The sequence below is a fragment of the Ambystoma mexicanum genome, chromosome 2p, assembly GCF_040938575.1.
Source record: "Ambystoma mexicanum isolate Mex_15411 chromosome 2p, UKY_AmexF1_1, whole genome shotgun sequence".
In the NCBI taxonomy this organism is placed as follows: Eukaryota; Metazoa; Chordata; class Amphibia; order Caudata; family Ambystomatidae; genus Ambystoma; species Ambystoma mexicanum.
In genome coordinates this window covers 362,413,046-362,434,290 of record NC_090923.1, presented here as the reverse complement: position 1 = coordinate 362,434,290, position 21,245 = coordinate 362,413,046, and the positions used below count along the sequence as shown (strand labels likewise).

At 43.6% G+C, this 21,245-nt stretch overlaps 1 protein-coding gene across 1 annotated transcript in view; it reads right to left on the bottom strand.

Moving 5' to 3' along the window:
* ADAMTS9 (ADAM metallopeptidase with thrombospondin type 1 motif 9) overlaps window positions 1-21,245 on the bottom strand; it is a 1,221,593-nt gene that overhangs the window by 762,935 nt on the left and 437,413 nt on the right. The window contains exon 20 of the mRNA XM_069643707.1: window positions 10,683-10,893. Within this exon, the coding sequence (XP_069499808.1) occupies window positions 10,683-10,893 (211 nt within the window). The remainder of the gene's footprint in view (window positions 1-10,682; window positions 10,894-21,245) is intronic.

Genomic DNA, 21,245 nt, shown 5'->3' with positions numbered 1-21,245 from the left:
TGCTATGACAGCCCGTTAACTCTACGATGACCTGGGTGTCATTTGCTTAGATGATATACTGCACACCCAGGCCATCCAGAAGAGCAAGGAGTGGCATGACGTAAACATTAAACAGTAATGGGTAGATGCATGAACCCTGTGGTACGCCGCTGGTGGTAAACGTGGGTATTGAGCTGGCATTCTGTATGGCAACGCTGGCACTCCTGGGGCCAAGAAAGGATAGAATCCACTGAGCAGCCATGTCAGAGCAATATGTCTGTTCACTCAACCTGGTGACCAAAATGAGTGTTCAACCAGGTCAAATGCCGCAAAAAGATCAAGCAGCAGTAGGAGAGCAGGTCTGCCTTTATCTTTGATGTTTGCAATGTTAGATTTAATATCGATCAATGCAGTTTCTGTCCTGTGCATGTGTCTTAAACCTGATTGTCTCTGGTTCAAATTGCTATTATTTTCTATAAACTCATGGAGCTGTATATATGCAACACGATCCTGAATTTTTAGAAGAAATGAGACGTTTGTGACCAGTCGGTAGATTTCGGCTATATTGGGATCCAGGTTATATTTCTTGAGGAGCGGGGTAATCCACAACTCCTTTAAGACTGGGGGAACAGTAGATTCGTCAAAGCACAGGTTGACCAATGTGGGTACCCAGGGGGCAAGGGTATCAATACAAGCTTTAAAGATGGTAGATGGACACCTATCTCCTAGGCACGAGGTAGGTTTCATGCCAGCTACGATTTTACAGATCTGGGCCTCTGTACAAGGCTGAAAGTGAAATATAGCATGGGAAAGATTACGATTAAGGAGGGAAGCAGCAGGCTCGGAGGGGCAGTGGAGACTCGTGCTCTTTTCCATGCATTTCTTTTGCCGGGCAGCAATAGAGTGTTGGTGAGCTGAAATGTTGATGTTGAACTCGACATGGATGGATTGGTACCAGGCAGAGTCCTTAACTAATGTTGTGACACTGGGTCTGTTACCCTCAAACTTTTTCAAGGGTAACAAATAGCAAATAGCTCTCGCGAATAAGAGTGCACCGAAGAGATCCCGTCATTGTATCTTTGTGATTTAGATGCGATAATTGCTAATTTCATGGTTTTTACTGAGTCTTTATAAAGATCTAACAGAGTGGGGGAGGGATTTTTCCTCTACACTCTCTCGGCTCTTCGCTTGGTGTTACGCATAATGGTAATAGAGTCTCCACACCAGTCACTCCTATTAGCTTTATTCTTACAAATGGTTCAACAGAAACACACCCAGAAGTATTATAACAAATTAAGGTTTATTATAGATACAAATAGGGCAAGGTAAGTCTTGGTGGGTAAGTACTTTGTCATAGAATCATAAACACAATATAAAAACAACACAATGCTTGAAGGTACACAGACCAAAGTAAAGACCTTGTTCAGAATCACTAACAGTATTTCTAGGCAAGTCAGACCCAATCATACACATTCAAACTAGAACACACCTGTTCAGGGGGAGTAACACCACAAGTTACTTTTAGATTACTTAAAGTAATTTGAGGGTAGTAGACCCTGTCAGTCATGCAGTGACACTCAGTTAAGGGATCACTTAGTAAACCAACCCTGTTACCAGGATACCTTTCTGAATAGTGGAACACAAATTCATGGAACAGTATAAATATATAACTACATTCAGGATAACCTCAGTTATGCCAGGTAAGACCTAATATTGTAATAAACTACTACAGTTGCTTTTCAGATCAGTGGAACACAGACTATGGTAAGCAATAACCCTTCACACTATTTTAGGATGGCACAAGGCAGACCAACGAATGTAAAACCCACAGTGCATTTATTAAGAATGGCACACAGCTATTCAAGGTAGGTAAGACCCAAGGCAGACCTATTCCAGACAGGCTAAATAGCAGGTCATGGGAAGCAAGACCTAGTTGGTAAACATATTCACTTATATTCTGAAAGAAATAGTTAGGTAAAGCCAACAACATTACTTTGGGAAGAGGGGGACCAAATTCACAGATGAGTAAAATAACCTTACATATACTTCTCAGAATGGCAAAACATATTCAAAGGATAGTAAGAACCTTTGTAACTGCTCATATTTCAGAGGGACAGTTACCAACCAGCTCTTTCACAAGTAAGTCACTTTTAAACACTTGTTATACTTTTCAAGGTAGAATCTTTTTCTTATCCACCCCTTCCCTAGTCTATTGCATGAATTTTGCATGAATTTTCTCAGAAGCAGAGGAGAGACCCCAGTGGTCTAGGTGCAAGCTGTAGGCAAGTTAAGATAAGGTGCAGTTGCAGGAAAAGTCGGAGTTCCTGAGGAAGTCTCTTCAAAACAAGTAAGTAGTTCACTTTAGAGTTAGTTAGGGTCCAGGGACGTCAGAGAAGACACCCTAGAGGGATTCGAGCAATGGTCCTGGCGAACTGGATGAGAGGACTCCCAATCACATGAATCACTCCCAAAAGCTTAACAGGAATCATTAAAGGCTTAAGGTGAGTAATACCCCAGCCATCATAGTACCTCAGCACAGAAGAAGAGCTTGCAGAAGGACGTCTTCAGGATCTGCAGCATAAAACCCGGTCGATGAATTCCTTGTCATGAAGAGTGAAGACAGGACAGATTCAGACTTTGGAAGACTATGCACCACACAATGGCTCGAGATCCCAGGGTATTGTGGTATAACAGCCCCACAAAGTCACAGCATGATGTAGCATGGTTCAAAATGCAGGTATTTTTGAGTCTAGTGGATCTCACCCGGCCCTAGGTCGAGTTTGTCGTTTTTCGGGACCCAGGTTGAATGGAAGGGAGGGTTACAACAGGCTCCAGATACACAGCAGGTTCTCCGGTTGCTGGACATCGCTACAGCCATAGTTTCTTCATCTTCCTCTTCAGTTTCAGCTCAAGTGGTCAACTTGTCAGCAGTTTCCAGGTTCAGAATATTTATCAGAAACTACAGCACAACTTCTTCATTCTCTCCCTGCATTTTAATGCAAGGGGCATCTGGCTGTCCAATTGGGACAGCCAGCCCCCCACTTGAAGCTGGTTCCTTCCAGGCAAGGTGAAAGACAAAGGGCTGTAGAGGTTTGGACTCCTCCCTCGCTTCCTGCCTTCTGAGACACTCTGGAGCTAGGGTGGGGAATTCAAAGGATTCACGCCGAAGACAGTTTTCACTGAGGTTGTGCCCACCTAGAATGGCAGGGGAAGACCTCAGAAACAGCAAGACATGGCGAAAAAAGAAGGAGCCCACCATTTTGACAAAAAAGGTTGCCCTTCTATGCATAACCGATGCTGTATTAACAGCCAGCGAGTAAAGAAGACTAAAAAGTCATAAAGGCAAAACCTCTGCCACCAGCCATTCATATAAACTCGCAACTCGCAATTGTAACAAAATGTTACCAGGTAAGTAAGAAGGGGAATACATTGCTCACGTATACAAAATATAAAGGGGATGAAAATCCCTCATTACTGCTTGGGAACAGTAGTTCACCAAGTACATGAAAGAGAAATAAACAGGAGAGCCAAAAGGGGCAACCCAGCCTAAGCCAAAGGTTATTGGAAACTATAACTCCAACCATACACTATGGAGAGACATAAAAAGGTCACCCATAAAAAGAGTAAAACACTAGGTGAGAGGGGAAAAAGATTCCCACTCGCCTAGGGACGGTTCTATGTCCTTTTATCGCCAGGCATTTCAAAGCCTGAATTTTAAACGTGCATAAAATAACAAATACTTTCATCAAATTATTTTATTTTGGGGTGGGAGATCCCTCCCAAAAAAACCTCTACCCCTATTGGTACCTACACCTGACCCCCCCAAACCCTTATCTGCCCTTTCCCACCCCCCAAAAATATTTGATGAACTTTTTAGTTATTCTTTACAAATTTAAAATTCAGGTTTTGAAATAGTTGGCGATGGAAGGGCGTCGTACCCTATGGACAAGGTAAAATAGTTACCAAGTCCAAGCAAAAAAAGTTCTTGGGTTGACACAGGACAGGAAGATTTATCACTAATATGAAATGTTATCTAACAGTGCGACATGTGGCTGGCAACTGCTACAATTTGCAACATAGAAGCCACTGAAGCGATCTAATGTGCAGCCTCGCCTCCACCACCACAAGGATGCCATAAGGCCCAGAAGGCACAGGAAAACTGAGGCATGGACCTGTTCCTGTGATTAGAGAACACAGACTATCTGAAACATTTTCATCACTTGATCCTCGAGCAGGAAAGCCCGGCCCCATGTGAATGTCCAAGACTGCCCCTTGTATCCCCCTTCTCTCTGCCCCTGTAACATTTTAGTCACAGAAACATTCTCCTAGTTATGGCTGTGGCAGTGGACATGTTCTACCAACTATTGTGTGATTTATCTACCACAGGCTATGTCCACGGCCACATAGTGCGCAATGGGGGCACCCAAGTACAAACTTGTGGCCTCCCTTCTTTTTTTGCCATTTCTAGCATGGTTGTTCTTTGTCAGCCCTTCTACCATTCTGGGAGGGGGAGGCCTGTGTGTGCGTTTTGCCTTTGAAGGGAACCCTTGGGTGTTCCTGCCTAGGATCCAGAGTATCTGGGCATGCAGGAAGCAGGGGAGGAGTTATCCACCCCCCTGTCCTTTGTCTGCCAGAGTGCCTGAATAGAACTAGCTCACACTGGGGCTCTGGCTGTCTTGACTGGACAGCCAAACGCCCCCTTCTGTAAATTGCTGAGAGAGATTGCAGAGGAGTGTGTGCTGGAACTGTATAAAAGGTGAGGCTTCTGGAGTCAAAAGCATGTTGGCCACTAGAAGCTGAAGTAACCGAAGAAGATGACCAGAGATGCCTGCAGACCCTTTGCAACACTGTGATGTGACCACTGCCGTCCTCACTCTGTGTCCTGTGGGACACAGGAACTCCAAAGAGGATGACTCCTTCCCTTTGACTATTGGGAACAACCAGTCCCAAGACGAACTTTGATTTGAGCCATCTCCCGAGGTAATGTACGTTTCCAGAGCTGCGGAAACCCAATACCAGGAGAACTGCTGCCCATTTTGAGTGCATCATTGTGGAAAGACGGAATCCATCCAAGTCTTTCCTTAGCCCTCAAAGGCACTCCAGAGACCCAATCCAACTCATCCCGACCCCCCTCATCAGCGTGCAGGACTTCAGGAACAGAAGAAGATTGTCTGGGCTAATTGCGTCCTTTGGGGGTCCTCCAGAAAAGGCATCAAAACCGAAGAGTGACCAAAGAAGTTGATGAAAGCCGTTTCAGATAGCCTCCTTTGAGATGGCTGCTGAGAGATACCGTCCATTGTCCTGCCTGTCATTATCAGGCCAAGGAATCCAGTGGTCGGGTCCAGAGCTACAACACTGCGGAGCATCCACCACAAACATTTTCTTCAAACCCAAGGTACTGTGTAGAAAAAGATATTGCTTACCTTGTTCCAGAAAGTCACTCCAGAGCGTTGGCGTGCCCATAGGTGTCCAGGGCAACAACCTCTTCCCTCTGACTCAAGCTGCTGCTTGTGTCCCTTTAGCAAGTCCTTTAACAGGGTCTCCAATGTTGGTTAAGCTTTCTTTTATCTTCTTTCCTAGAGACTAGAAAGTATCCAAAGGAACTTTTAACGTCTGCTGCTTTTCAAGACTTTAAGCCTCTCCAAACTGCCTTTTAGCTAGGGTTGCATTTTGGACTTTAAATGACATGCTGTGCAGGGAAACTGCCTCTAGTACCTGAAGCCTTGCTAGGATAACCCTAACCAATTGTTTTCCTTCCCAAAAATCACTATTTTATATATGTATGCTGACTAAATGCAATTACTGTATTACATTGTGGGTGCATGTTATTACCAATAGCACTATAGACAAGAGAGGAAGGGGTCACGTGAATCCAACCGCTGAAGGATCAAGCAGGATACATTGCTTTCCAAGTCGGAGCTCAATGAGGGGATAGGCCAGGCCAAGTATCATATAAAATCAGTCAATCTTAATCATATATATATATATATATATATATATATATATATATATATATATATATATATATATATATATATATATATATATATATATCTAATAACATTAAACATAATGCTGAAATCATGATAAAACAGCATAAAATCGGACAATCAATCTTGGATCTCTCCAGTTAAAGTGCATATAGATCTAGTAAACATATTATAGGATAAAGTGAACATAAAGTGCATAGTACAATTATAAATCACGAACATATTGCACCAAACCAAATTCCAATCTCAAAGGAATAGAAATTATTATAAATTCCAACAGACTTATACAGCCAAGAAAAAAGAAAAAGGAAAGCCAAAAAAACTAATATAAGAAAATAGAAAAAGGATTAAGAAAAAGGTAGGAGACACAAATTCACAGGAATAAGGACAATCAATATTTCCTGTGAAATAAAATTGTTGTTCGATATTGCAAATTAAATTTACAATGATATAACAAGCTAAAAGTGCATCAATGAAAACCAAATTAAATGCACTACTTGTTGGCAATCCGACCTAAATAGTAAACACCCAGTACCTAGTGCAGTTCCCAACAATCTCATGGGCTGCATTGGTATCTAAGAACAGGTAGTTTCGACGACCTATAAAAGTTGTCTAAGGCGTCTATCTCTTTACCTAAAAAGAGAGAGAAGACTTGACAGTCGTCTTCCTCAGGACAGGACAGAATTGGTAATCCGTTCTAAAGAACGCATACAATTTCTTTGCATACAATTATTTCCACACACAGTTTTTGACGGACAATGATGGACGGCTTGATGTTATTCCATATGTTCTTTCTTCATGTGGTTCTTCCTCCCTTACAATACATTCCATCTTAGTTCAATTCACAACTTCAAATTGGTGAAAATCGCTCTTTCTAAGTGAAGCCGATGAGGAAAGGAGCAAAGAAAAGAGAAAGAATCTCTGTAGTGGAGCAGTGATGTCTTGATTGGAGCACGGTTCGAATTTACGTGTACTTGATCTGGGGCCCACCTATTCAGTGTATTTCACTGTCAGCACTACGTATTTGGAGACATGCGCCTGCTGAATGCGTAACGCTCAGAAATGTGTCAAAAGGCAGCCGCGGTCCCATGTAGCCCGCTCCCGAGAGTCCAGCCATGTGTCTGCGGTCCTCGTATGGCCCCGAAATGAATCGCACTGTCAAACTCCTGTAACAATTGTATGCGTTCAGCAACTACCAACTAAGAAGTGGCCTTTTGAAAGTATTGAAAAGTATATCTATGTGTATTTAAAAGTGACTCTTGTGTAAATATAATAAATCTATATTTTAATATAAATATAAGTGTTTCTTTGAGGTTCATTACTGAGTTCAGTGTACTTACCTACAGCTCACATCTTCCTTGTAAAATAAGCGACTGCTCTGCCACTCTACCAAGGTCTCTGTGTAGTACAGACTGATACTAACAGTTGTGGATCTACAAACCACTGGGATAACTTACTGAAGTCTTACCTCCAAGTGGGGCATTAGGAAAACACCCTTAACACCTGGTGTGGGAGCTGGTAAGAAATCCATCTCTGGGGAGGTGTCGAGACCGCTGGCTCCTTGCAGGTCCTCAGCCAGTGCCAGCAGATCCTCACATTTCCCATATAATTTCTATGGGAAATCCCTCACTTCCCTAGAGCACATAGTCTCCAGACCAAAAGGGACCTGGTCACCCTCATCATCATTTATGCTGTACATCTTTCACATAAAAGCATCCATAGAGTGCTGCGGTATCCACAGCACCAACGACAATGCCGACAGTGCTGGCACCGAAGCCATAGCACCATAAGGTGGGGCCTGCCGTGCTCAGTGGCCTCTACTTCTTTTTGGTCTAAGCCCGAGCCCTTAGGCATGTGTGAGTGATCCCTGAGGGTACACTGCCAGTCGCAACAGATGCAGTCGGACCCTGGGGTGCCTGAGCCAAAGCCAAGAGTGTTGTCACTTGCGCCATAGGAGGCTGGAGCTGCTGGCACCTTAGCAAATATGTCTTACATCTTCAGGCAGGAACTCTTTGTTAGGGAGAATTCTCAGAAATGTGCTTATTCCCTTCACCTTAGAGACCCCCAGCAACTTTGCTGGATTTTGAGGACTTGTTTTTTTTTTCCCCTGCAAAGAGTTTGAGCCTTTTTTCCCCACTCTCTCATGTATTTTGATGTGTGTTTTACTCTTGTGTTCTTTGGTTATGGAGTTTTAGATAACTCCATAGGCATCATCTTTTTATCATTGTGTCACACAACACCTTTAGTGCAGTGGCTTAGGGATGTCCTTTATAGAGTGCTGGAGGGGTTACTTAGTATCCCGTGTCTAAACTCTCTTGTAGCTGTCAAAAGCTACCCTTTCCTATTGCAATGGCTGGTGGCAGTGGTTGTATAACAAACTACCATGATTTTTCCTGACCGCTAAAAATCGGGGCCGCCATGTTTTTTAATATGGCACCTAAGACCCCTCTGTAAAAACAGACTCCGGTCATCTTTTTTCTCTGTTTCTTTGTGGAAAGGTCCTTCTGGTGTTTAGCTCTGCACGCCAAACCAGGTTTGGTCCCTTTGTTCGTGAGCCTTTGGCAGGCTTCAGGACTGAAGTCCGCCCATGGCTTCTGAGTTTCTGGGGTGGGCAGGAAGTGAGGGAGGTGCCCGAAACTCCCTGTGCTTGGTCTCCTAGCAGACTAAGAGCACTCTGGCGTGATTGGCTGGCTGACTGTCCAGCAAGGACAGCCACCCTGCTGGGTGAGTGACAGCTAGGCTTGAATGAATGGGAGAAAACTGTTTAAAATGCGAGTCTCCAGGACTGGAAGGCAGAGTCGACCACTGGAATAAAAGAACCGAAGATGAGCTGGAAGAGGACGGCTGCTGCAACCACTGGATCATTGGTTTGCGCAGTGAAGCCCTGCTGCAACCCTGAATTGCCAGTTCTCCAATCGACAGAGAAGCTCCTTCAAGGACGGCTTCTTACTTTGAGTTGGTGGGACCAATCAACTCAGCAAACGCCTGGATACCATTCTCGGAGCTGGTTAAGGTTTAACCAGGGAGTTTAACCAGGGAGAGGGAAAGCCGTTTCTGTTTGGAAGCCACAGCTACTTGAGCTGAAGTGACGCCATTTTGTTTGCTCCAACGACGATCCTGCGCAGTGCAGGAGTCCCTGACGTTCTCCCTCTTGTCCCCACGACTGAGGCTCAGGAACAGCGAGATCTGCAGGAACTGCCAGGAACCAACGTTTTCAGCTGCATCTTTTTGCTTCACTTTAAGGTACTGTGCCATCCGGTTGAGAGATCCTAACTCTCGCAGTGAAAGTTCGTGAAACTTTCCCAACTTGCAGGCCTAATCAGCTTGTGACCCAGCATATCTTTCTTTGTCATCTGAACTACTTCTAAGCAACTTTTACAAATACTTCTCCATCTGTACCAGAACTGTGCTGTCCTATCCAAGAACCCTAGACTATTGACTTTGGCCTGGCCTATTGAAATTAACTGACCCTCCTGGTACATTGAACTTTTGCATTATCTAAAAGAAGTGTTTTCTAACCCTTTGTACAAACCTATGCTTTTTATTCCTATTTAAAATAAGTGAGTGCCCTTTGGCTCCTTTTTCAAGGGAGCTCAAACAGTCCCTACAACTTAGAGTTTTGTACTGTAGTATATTGGTGTTTAACATTGAGTTGATTTCCACTAGTGAATGTTTTCTAAATGACTGTGTAAATAAATGTTTAAGTATTTTTTACCAAGAAACCTTGAGTGTAAGTGTTTACTTGAACCAATGTAATTGTGATACTTCTGTGTAACTTCTTCTACTGCTCACATTCCCTCTTGGGATAAGCCTGGCTGCTCAGCTCGCTACCAAAAGTGTATGGTACAGACTTATACCAAAGGTTGGTTTTTGCTTACACCTTCGGCATGGAGGATTGAGTCTGTAAAGGTACTTCTTTTTGCTGCTCAGGTGAATTCCTGGAGCAGTGTCTCTTCTTCTTTGAAGAGGAAGATGAATGTCCTTTTCCTTGTTCGGAGCAGACTGTTCTTGGGTGTACCAATCCACGCTGTGTGACCTGGACCGAGATTGCAGAGCCTCATCCTTCTCCGTGTGAATGAAGGTGAATATCTTTGCCGCCCTCACCCGATGGGCCTTCAGGTACATGGACTTGTACAACCCGCCGTCTTAGGTGTAATGATCCTGGCCCAAGCAGTATAAACAGATCCGAGACTGACATCTGTCAGCCGCAATCCGCACACGGCTTAAATGCGGAGATCTTTGATGGAGCAGGCATTGTGTTAGAGAAAAATACTGATCCACGACTGTGTTTCTGATTAGCGAACAAAGTGCTTGGAAAAAAGGAACTGCAGTCATGAGGGGCAGCACTGCTATATATACTGACCCTGATGTCATATCCGTGATGGTGCGCATAGAGGCATCAGACGGAGCCGACGCAGAACCATGCTGTGACCCCAAGCGACGGAAAAGTTTCTGGAGAACAGCCGCGCTGGGATAGGGATATCATACATGAGAAATCCGTCGGAGGAAAGAATCCATTCAAATGTTTTATTGAAGAAACAGAGAAGAAGCAGGGAGTAACGGTGGAAATTGTGTTCATAGCGGCACATTCACCTGGAGCAACTTCATCATTTGCTTCCTAAATTCCACTTCACAATAAAAAAACACAAATCAAGCACTTGATCCACATACAAAAATGACAAATAATGTGTTCCATCTTCGTGGTGGACTTACTTCTGACCAGGGTGAATATCGCCAGCCCCCAATGTTACAGTCACCGGAACACTTCTCCCTGTTACTTGGCTTTGATAGACCACTGCAGAATCGGTCATCCACTTTTTCTGTTTTACTTTCCAAGCGGAGGTACTTTGCACAGTAGAGATCCAAAGTTCTAAACCCCAATCCACATTGTGCTGTACATTCACTCTTCCGTGCAACATGCCACCTATGCGAGAAGAGAAAGAGGAATGATGCTATTATGGTAAAGCGTGCATATTAACTTGCCTTTTGTGGTCAAGGGAGAGAATTCTGAAAACAGACAAATCAAAGAAGAATTAAGAACAGAGATACTTATGAGTTACAAAGACAGTAGTTATAATGTTAGGATATGTTATTCTATAATTAAACTCCGCTCATCACCACCGTAGTGGTTTTACGGTGCCAAGACCTTCTCCGAGGTGTAATGTATTGTGACTGGACCACCCGGGTGTCGCAAGACCTTCATTTGTTGATAGTGAGAAGTGGGGAAGAATGTTTCGTGGGATAACAAGGGATATGCTGAAGACATACCACTTCATTGCAGTAAAAATATAAAAATTAAACACGTGGGGGAGGTGATATGGATGCCCAGGTGATGTTTGTTACAAGATATCGTTGTTGTGTGGTTGTGGGCGCGAGTAATTGCACACCTTACCACGCTACCAAAACATTGCAAACTTACTGAACGTGCTTTCAAATAAATCCAAGGGAAATATCTAATCTGTGAATCACACATGATTATCTAGTCCACCAGATGTGCATTTGCTAGAGCTACCCCGGATGTTGAGACCAGTTGACTGAATAAAGGGAATAAAAGATATCTTAATGTCCCATGTAAGCGGGTATTGCAGAGGGTGTTAAAAAAACAAACAGGAAATTATTTAATTGTAGCAACATTTTAAACAGGCTCATTTCAATATTTTACAATTATTTTTCTTTATTCTTAATGATCACTTCCAGTCTATACTGTAATCAAAATAAGAACATTGCTCTGGTTTTACTGAGCAAAGCACCCTAACATAACCTACAATAACTACATACATTATTTTCTAATAGAATGTTATCATTCCAAGATGGACAGTCTGGTGTCTCCAGTGTACCCTTTTGGAATACCCCTTTGAGAAAGGAAGTGAGGACAAATAGCACCAGTTAGGGTTCCAGCCTGCTTTGCATACAATCAAAGAAAATTTTGGGACCATAACTATTACCACAAATCTTCATATTTGACAAATATGTCAGTGATTATAGCATACCACATTTTTATCACAAAGTACATAATGCAATCTGGCCTTTTAAGATAGATTTTCTGATTCTGAGAGGCAACTCTTTAATAGTAAACTAAGAAAAACACTAATGTCTAGCCTAACTCAATCTGGATTTTGTAACTAAAAAGCAGTTTAGATTTAGGTAGTGTGATGGTGGTGAAGGGTTCAGTTAAGCACACAGAGAACACACCTAAAAATAAAAGTAAGGTACAATGTATAAAAATACATTTAATTAATTTATTTAGGCCCTATACAAGCCCATGTAATTAACATACTAAGGCATTAATTTCTACTATATACGCATTCACTTTGTTGTGTGTTAGGTAAGAATCTGTAGAGTCCAACTGGCGTGGGACTTTATAAGACTTATCTCTTGGTATTAGGTAACTCGCATTTTAATATAGGCGTGTACTACACAGGTTGTTAGTGTGACTGAGCAGCCAGGCTCATCCTAAGAGGGGTAATGTGAGCTGTAAATCTGTACAATGAAATCAGTAAACACAAGAATCCAAGTAAACACTTTATTTTATTTTATTTATTCGAATTTGTATAGCGTTCAGCAGCCCTGAAGCATCGTGGTGCTTGTTACAGAGAGTGGTAATCTTTGTTACAGAGTTATACATGTATACTTTACAATCTGTGTAATATTTACACACAATATATATACAATTACAATTGGTGGTGATTAGGAACGGAAAGAGAGTGCAACAATAGAAAAAAGGGTTAGTTGGAGAGGGAGGTTTTGTGGTTCTTGCGGAAAGCAGGGAGGGAAGTTTCAGCTCTGAGGGTGGTAGGTAGTGAGTTCCATAGTTTCTGGGATATGTAGGAGAAACTAATCCCTCCTGCTTTGGCGGATGTGGGGGATTTGGAGTTGGTTTGCGTGCTGCGTTCTAGTGGGACACGTGGAAGATGTTCTGGATATCGATTCAGATAGGTATGAGTGTGTTATTTGGTTGATGCATTTGTGTGTGATAGTGAGGATTTTGAGTGTGATGCGGTCTTTGGTCAGGAGCCCTTGGGCTGCCTGTCTGGCTTGAGAGATGTGGTCCCATTTAGGGATGCTTAGAGGTGCTCTAAGGGCATTGTTTTGGGTAGTTTGGAGTCTGTTTAAATTTTTTGTGGATGTGCCTGCTAAGAGGGCATTACAATAGTCAGTTTAGAGCCTATGGTTGCTGTTGCTATTGCGAGACAGTTAGGTTTGGAGAGGTAAGGTTTTATGGCATTTATGAGTTTAGTGCTATATGCCGAGGCTGAGGCCGTGGCACTGACTTGTTTGTTCATTGATAGGGTTGCATCAATGTAAACGGCTAGCGTATTTACCAACAATGAGACTGGGATGATGGAGTTGTCAATGTTGAAGTTGGAGTATTGGATGTCAAGTTTGGCTAAGGTGGATTTTTGTCCGAGGATGAGTAGTTCGGTCTTAGCCCCATTTAGGCAAAGGCTGTTGGCCGCCATCCAAGCTTGGATTGTGGAGTAAATTTGATGTAATGTGATGGCGTCTTGGTCGTAGGACCCAGATAGTGGTAGAAGTACTTGGGTATCGTCAGCATAATTGGTATATGCTATACCCAGTGAATCCAGTAGGTCGAAGAGAGGCTTTGTAAAAAGGTTGTATAGGGTCGGGCTGTGGAAGAGCCTTTAGGAACTCCACAGTGAATGGTGGTGGGGTCAGCATTAGCTATGTTAGAGAATACCTTCATTGCTCTGCCCTCATGGAAGGATGTAATCCAAGTGGTTGCTTGTTTAGAGAAGTGGGTTGCTTGCGTGACATGTGTGGTCAGGGTCTTGTGATCTACCAGATGAAAGGCCGCAGAGAGATCAAGGAGTAGGAGGAGGGCCGGCTTACCCTTATCCAAGATCTGAGTGATTTGGTTCTTTAGGAATAGTAAAGCCGTTTCAGTTCCATGACCTTTGCAGAACCCAGATTGTCTCTTAGCTAGTATAGAATTGGATTCCAAGTAGAGTTGGATCTGGCTATGAGCCGCCTTGTCAAGAATTTTGAGAAGGAATGGGACGGTGGATATCGGCCTATAGTTATTGGGCTGTGCTGGGTCTAGTGATGTTTATTTTAGAAGGGGACGTACCCAAGCTTCTTTGAGGTTGTCAGGAACAATACCTGTTCTGAAAGAGGCATTTATGAAAGCTGTTATGATAGGGGCAAGGTCCTTGGCACATTCCTTGATGATTTTGGGTGGGCATATGTCCCCTTTGCAAACAGGTTTGAGGTGATTGATGAGATCAATGACCTCCAGTTGTAATGTGTCTCTAAACTAAAATTGAGAGGGGAGGGAGTAATTGTGTGTAGTTTGGGGTGGTGGGGGCATCTGTTGGCTGGAGAGGGCTGTGTAATGGTCTTGAATGCATTTTTGGAGGACGTCTATTTTATTAAGCATTGCGTTCTGGATGCTTGTGCACCACGTATTGTCCTTAATGATCTCATCTGAGTTAGTTGGAGGTGAGATAAGTTCATTGAAGATGGTGAATATCTCTTTGGCTTGGGAGTTAGCCTTGGAGATCCTAACATTGAATGAGCTTGCTTTGGCTGTGATGATCGCTTCTTTGTAATGGGAGGCTATCTGTTTGAAGTAGTTTTTGGTTGAGTCATTGGGGTTGGCCTGCCAATTTTTTAGCGCCTCGCACTCATGTGAGCGTAGGGCTTGGAGCTCATCCGTGAACCAAGAGTTGTAGTGAAAAGATTTTTTTTCTTTCTTACTTTCGAGTGGAGCTATGGAGTTGATTGCGTTGGTGAGCGTATCTTTAAGGATGTCTGCTAGTATGTTGGGATCCTTACAGAAAGGAGGTGCTAGACATGGCTTGTCAAGGTATGGCCGGAGGTTATCCACATTAAGGTTTTTGGAGCTTCCTGCTTGTGCTGGTGGGGCGTGTGTGAGGGTTTTAGTGCTGGGGGCTGCGGGGATGGTGAACTGAATGCACGTGTGGTCTGTCCAGGGGTAGGCAGAATTAAAAGTGATGGTAGATGCACAGTTATGATCCATTACCCAGTCTAGGGTGCAGCCTTTGGAGTGAGTCGGGCTCATAACTTTTTGAGTGAAGCCTAAGTCTACCAAATCTTTAGCTAAAGAGTTATAATATAAATATTCATGTATACATAAACACACATGTAATACGAAAATCTTTAAAAAGCAGCAACTACTAATAAAATGAATGCCAAAAATTAGGATTCAATTCAGCAAGAGCAATAAAGAAGGCGTGTAGCTTTTCATATGTTATACATTTTCCAGCACATTGAGTGATGTCATTTGAGGTCAGTAATAACACTTATTTGTGATCACATCTGCAATATTGAGTTATAAGGAGGGAAAGGTTATAGTTCAATCAGAACACACTGTGTACTTTGAAAAACAGGTTCTCCACAGGGGTGTAGGCAGTCTTTTATCCCAGCAATAATAGTGTTCAACAATTAAAACCTGCAAGGGAACAAGCACTGCCAAATGCCAATAGGTGGCCTTTAGGGAGCCAAGGCGGCCTTCTGCGGTAGCACTTGAGAGAGGGGCTCTGCAGCAATGGATTCTCCTTGATTCAGTGGACTTTTGTGGTTTTTGCACCTTTTTCCTAGCGCCAAAGAAGAACCAACAGCTCTGGTTACTTACTTGATCCCTCAGTCCTGGACACTGGTGAGGGGACTCTGGATTCAGATCTCCTGCTTCTGTAGGGTCCTCTGGACACCCACAAAATTGTGGCTGATTCGCACTTCGAAAGATAATGCACTCGATGATGGTCAGGGGTCCCCGGGTATTGGGATTCTGCAGCCTTGGAAAGTCACAGCAAGTCAGGCTTTGTGCCAAAATGAAGCTTGTCTTAAGACTAGTTGGTCGCACTAACCCATTGGAGGAAGTCATCCTGTATGGGTCTTCCCACTTGAAATGAAAACGGGGTCAGCACAGCACAGCCGGGGGCTGCTGTTGTCTCTTCACATCTTCTTCATTGTATTTGTTCCTCCAACTGGTTCCTCCAGTTCCTCCAGTGGTCGACTCTGCCTCTAGTCCCAAAAACCTTGCCTTTTAAGCAAGTTCCCATTCATGCACAGCACTTGGGTGTCAATCACCCAGCAGGGTGGCTATCCTCCTGGACAGCCAGCCGGCCAATCAGAAATTGTTTCACTCAGACACACCTATAGACAAAGGACAGGGATGTTTCGGGACCCTCCCTCACTTCCTGCTTTTCCAGACACACTGGAGCCTGGGCGGACTTCAGGGTTAAAGCCCGCCAAAGGCAAAATGCACAAAGGACTCAAACCCAATTCAAACAACAGAGTAAAAGCCCAGAAGGAACGAACTGACAGGAAATGGCAAAAAGAAGACAGGGGTCATTTTGAGAAAATTGTCACCCTTGGGTGCAGCACTGCAGCTGAGGAATCAGCCTGCGGATACATGTCACAAGGTATTAAAAAAGAAACCACTGCCACCAGCCATTCAAGTTAGTTAGTGTAACATAATGTTACATGAGAAGTGGGATAAAGGTGTTACTATGTAACCTCCCAGGACTCCACATAGGGTGGGTGTGCTGGACCCACAAAAGAAAAGGTAAGTAAGACATGAGTCATCTTACCATTGTTCACTGTTCACCCAAGAAAATGTAGTTAAATGCAAAGCAGATGCCTATGGAGTTTAACAGACTCCATTAAACAGTAAGAAACACAAAAACCATAGTCAGAAAAAACACATGAGAGAGTGAGAAAAAAGTCCCACTCACTCAGGAGTTAAAATTTAAAAGCCCTGAGTCCAGCAAATGAGCTGGGGGTCTCCAAGGTTAAAGGGAATTGGCACAGAAATGAACATTCTCCCTAACACCGTGCTCTTCTATGAGCACTAACACCTCACTTTTAGAATATAGTTAAAGCTGTTAGCATTATGTTGAGTAGTAAAGCAAATAAAGAAAAATAATCATGTATGTAAGCATCAATTAGAGAACTAATATGCCGAAAATAAAGGAGGTCCCTCCCTAGCTAGAAAAGTCACAGGTCCAATGTAGTTTTCTTCAGAAGGCTAGGAATCCTTTTAATAATCTGAACAAGAGGTGGCAAAGTCAACAGGCCGTTTATAAGTGTCCCGACGTTCAAGCAGTATTAAAGAAAAGTCCTTAGCAGACCCTCTCCAAATACATCCACCTTAGGGAAGGAAGGCCCAGAGGTGGATACTTGACCAGAACCCCACCATTTACGGTCAGGTGTGGGAGATGTAGGCCAGGTCAGAACTGGAATGTGTGCTTACCCCCTGTACTCTGGTTCATTCAGGGACCACAGTGGAAGTTTCTGAAATTGCTGGGCCCTCTTTTTCCCATATCATGGTTTGATTGGAGGGAGTTCAGGGGTCAGGTGCACAGGTTGCCTTTGATGTCATCTTTATGGGTCCGGCTAGCTTGCAGTATAGTCACTGATGAATCGCTTCTGGGCACAGGACAGCATGACACCTTGAATGGACTGAAGAATGGACCACCAATCTGGCAATAACCTCAGGGGACTCCCAGGACACGATGCAGATGGCGTTCAGCGATGGCCACTCTGAACAAATGGTGTCAGATGGCCCTCAGGATAGAAACAAAGAAACTTGTTCTGCAAGGGCCCTTTTATGGAAGAGGGCTGCAACTTCAGGCAAATGCTTTTTGTTTCATAAACTGGGGATCTGCAGAGTCACAAGGCCCACCTCAGGGGTATGACAATGCAGAAAGGTAGCCCAATTCGAAGCTGTTCAACCCACAGGATTGGCAGGGCAGTTCCAAAAGCTTCTGAGAGCAGGGTCATCAAGCAGGGGTCGAGACTAGTTTTTCCCAATGGTCCAGGGGATGAAGAACCAATACAGGCCTTCTAGAGATCAGCAAAAGAACAGGGCTTTGTCGGGAGGATTATAGAAAGTGCTGCTAGCCGACTACCAATGACGAGTTCTGTGTCTTCAGCAGGAGGTTCGTAGGAGTCTTGGCTCCAACGACAGTCTGTGGAATGGCTGCAGGAGCTTCCCTTTTATCCAGGATTCGAGATAGTCACCATCAGGCTAATCTATGGTAAGGATCTGCACCAGTAAAACTGACAGGGGCTGTCAACGGCCTTTGGCCAACACATCTGCTCAGCACCAGGCACACAGTGGCATGCATGTGGACTGTGACCAGACAGTCCCAGCCCCCACTAGTGGCCACACACAAAAAACACCATTTTGCCACTACAGGCTGGAGCTTTCCCCAACAAAGGGCTTATTGTACAGGTTAAATCCAGGAGTACAGGAAGATGGCCAAACTACAAGATGGCCAAATGGCAAACGGAAATCTCATGGTATGACCATTTTAGAGCATATGTTACTCTAAATGGCATTATGCGTTAAAATCCAAAAAGTGCATGAAACCATTACAAAAACAGTAGAAAAAGTATCCACTGCCATCACCCCACACTGGACACATGTTAGTAACCAACATGGTAAACATAAAGCTACAAGGACACAACTGTCCCTACCACACTTCACAGAAGGTTTTCTTTGCAGGGAGAAACAAACATAATCTTTCTATGGAGGACACTGTTCTCCTGCACTTGTAGCCATAAGGACAGATCAGTTTCCCCCGACCCCCAAACCCTCTTTGAGGTTAGCAAGGTAAGCGAAGTAAAAAGGTTTCACTTACCTCCAAGAATTAAAGAAAGGTTCAGAAGAATAGCAAAATATAGGGTGTCACACTGACATCTTTGGAGGAAAAGCAGCAAAAAGACATTCTATTCTAACAGTGCCCATTTAAATGTTTACAGCACTCACCTTAATATTCAAATATTTGAAACACTGAAGCATCTATAATGATCCAGACAGCTTCAGAAGTTAGATGCAAGGTTAACATAGCTCTAACATGAATCACCCCATTGGGGTCCAAGTGATCACACAGATCATTGGCCCTTTTAAGGAATGCTATTTATTTATTTATTTGTACATTTATAGCAGCGCTCACGGTCCGTTGGCATTTAGGCGCTAGTTACAGATAGGAGAGCAGAAATCAGTAGGGAGGGGATAGAAGGGAGGACAGACAAGTCAGTTAAAAAACAGTGTTTGTAGGGGCAGTGGTCCTCTGGGGAAGTGTTGGATGTGTGCCTCTCTCGCGAATCCATCGCATACTCTGGAGGGTCGTCTTGTCCTAGGTTTTCTAATATGTCCTCTCCTTTAGAGTCTCTGTCTTCCTGAATCACATTATCTAGGCGGATATTATCGACCCGCTAATCTTAGCGGGGGCTTGCCCATCTTTTCATTCGATGATTAATTAAGCCTCCACTTATAGGTATTGATTTTGGCTATAGCCTTTGCAAAATCCTGCTCCTTCACGATAGAACTTCTCCCACTCTGGAGACTGGTAAATACCTTGGTCCTCATCTTCTTCCTATATTACTCTTCATCACAAAGATTCCTCTATCTTACTGCTCTGCAAGGAGCTTCCAAATGTCTTTTGGGATGATATGTACAACATGGGCTCTGCTGTAGCATATTTTAATGTGAATCCAGCTATGGAATTGAAGGATAGATCTATGTTCACATTGTGGGGGCCCTGGCGATTAAGTGCATAATGGCTGCTGTAGGTTGGATTGAGGAGGAATTTTTTTTCCTGTTTATTTGGAGAATTTATTCTTGCCCAGAACCTCTTCAGTGCCATACTCTTTGGTGCTGGTTTTAACGTCGCCCCTCTTTTTGCCAATATGTTTTTCTGCTTCAACCTTTTCTGTGCCATGTGTCTTAACACTGACCTGTTGTCGGTGAAGTTGTGAGGGCAACTTGTTTGGCACCAGGTGTTTGCGTTAAACCACCGTGGTTGGCACCTTGTTTTGGGCTTGTCCTGTGTTTCAGTGGCGAGGTAGCCTTTTTTTGTTGGCGTTTTTATTCCCTTCTTATGGGGTTAAGCATTTAACATGTCCTGGGAAGAATTGGGTGCTGGCTGCACACCAGCTTCTTTAGTAGTCTTTGGTTCCGCTTTTGGAGTTTTGCCCCCTCCAATTTTTAGATCACCAGGAAGTGGTTCCTGGGCTGACTGTTTGGGAAATACCTTTGGAGATGGTGGTCGGCAGTGTACAAACTGTGTTTGTTCCCTTGTCTTTAGAAGTCCTGGTAGACTCACACTCTTCAGGGTCTTAGGCTAACTCCTACCCTGGCCACTCTTCCTCAATCAGCGCATCCGGGGTTTGCTGTCTGGGTAGCCTCCATTTCATATTCCACCCACTGGTGTTTCCTTAGTTTAAGAGTTTTTGTCTGAAACAATCTATAGTCTAGGAATGGTGCTCCAACATGATCTCTGGGCATTCAGTGATTGCAAACCGTGTGTGCACAGTGCCAGGGGAATTTAGATTGGCATCAGGGGCAGAGTTAAAGGGAGTTTCTCTATTTCTACAGTCTGGAAGCGCAAGGCATAGAAAATATATCCCTGTGAGGTATTCTTTTTATACAAACTGTCCCTATTGGTGCAATGGTGATCAGGTAAAAGTCTCCCTTGTGGATGGTTGTTAGACATCAATGAGTCAATGTCGTCCCTCCTTATCGGGCTTGACATTTGAGGTGAATAACTGTTGCGCTGCTGGCACTTTGTCGATCAATGATCTGTTCTCTTCCACTCCATACTCATGCAACCAGACTAGTGGAAACAAAACAAATACAATCTGAGGTTGTACCTGCAAATGTAGTGCAGGGATAGCTTGACAGGAATTCCCTTATGGACCAACCACAACGTTTCCAGGGCTAAGGTCCCATGGCAACCGGGCGAGAGACATTTAGTCACCTCGGAGAGCTGTTTCATATTTCAAAAGATTAGCAACCTTGCGGAGGGAGGAATTGTTAGGATCTATTTATCTGTTCTTGAAAGTTTAAGTGAAATGCAATACCTCTTCTGCTTCATGTAGAGTTCAGTGGGGAAATTAGTGTACAAAAAGACAGCACCCATTTCTTACTTTTGATTTAAATTGAAGTGGATGCCACAAACAAACAATCTTTGCATGTCCACAGAATTTCCTGCAGTCTAATAGGCTCTGCACAACACTGCGAGAAAATCTATGGTGGATCGCATGCAATTACAAGACAAAAGTAAGGGGTTTACAACTAATAAGTGTGAAACATCAGCTGTTGATAGGATCAGATGTCTGTTGGCACAAGTAGCTAGGAAAAATGTTGAACCTATGCAATAGACTATAAAGAATAAGTACACACCTCAGTTGGGTGATATTGCATGTATATATGTTCTATGTAAAGTGCTTTGGCGAAAGCGCTATATAAATAACACATCATTATAATAATATAAAAGCTGGCTG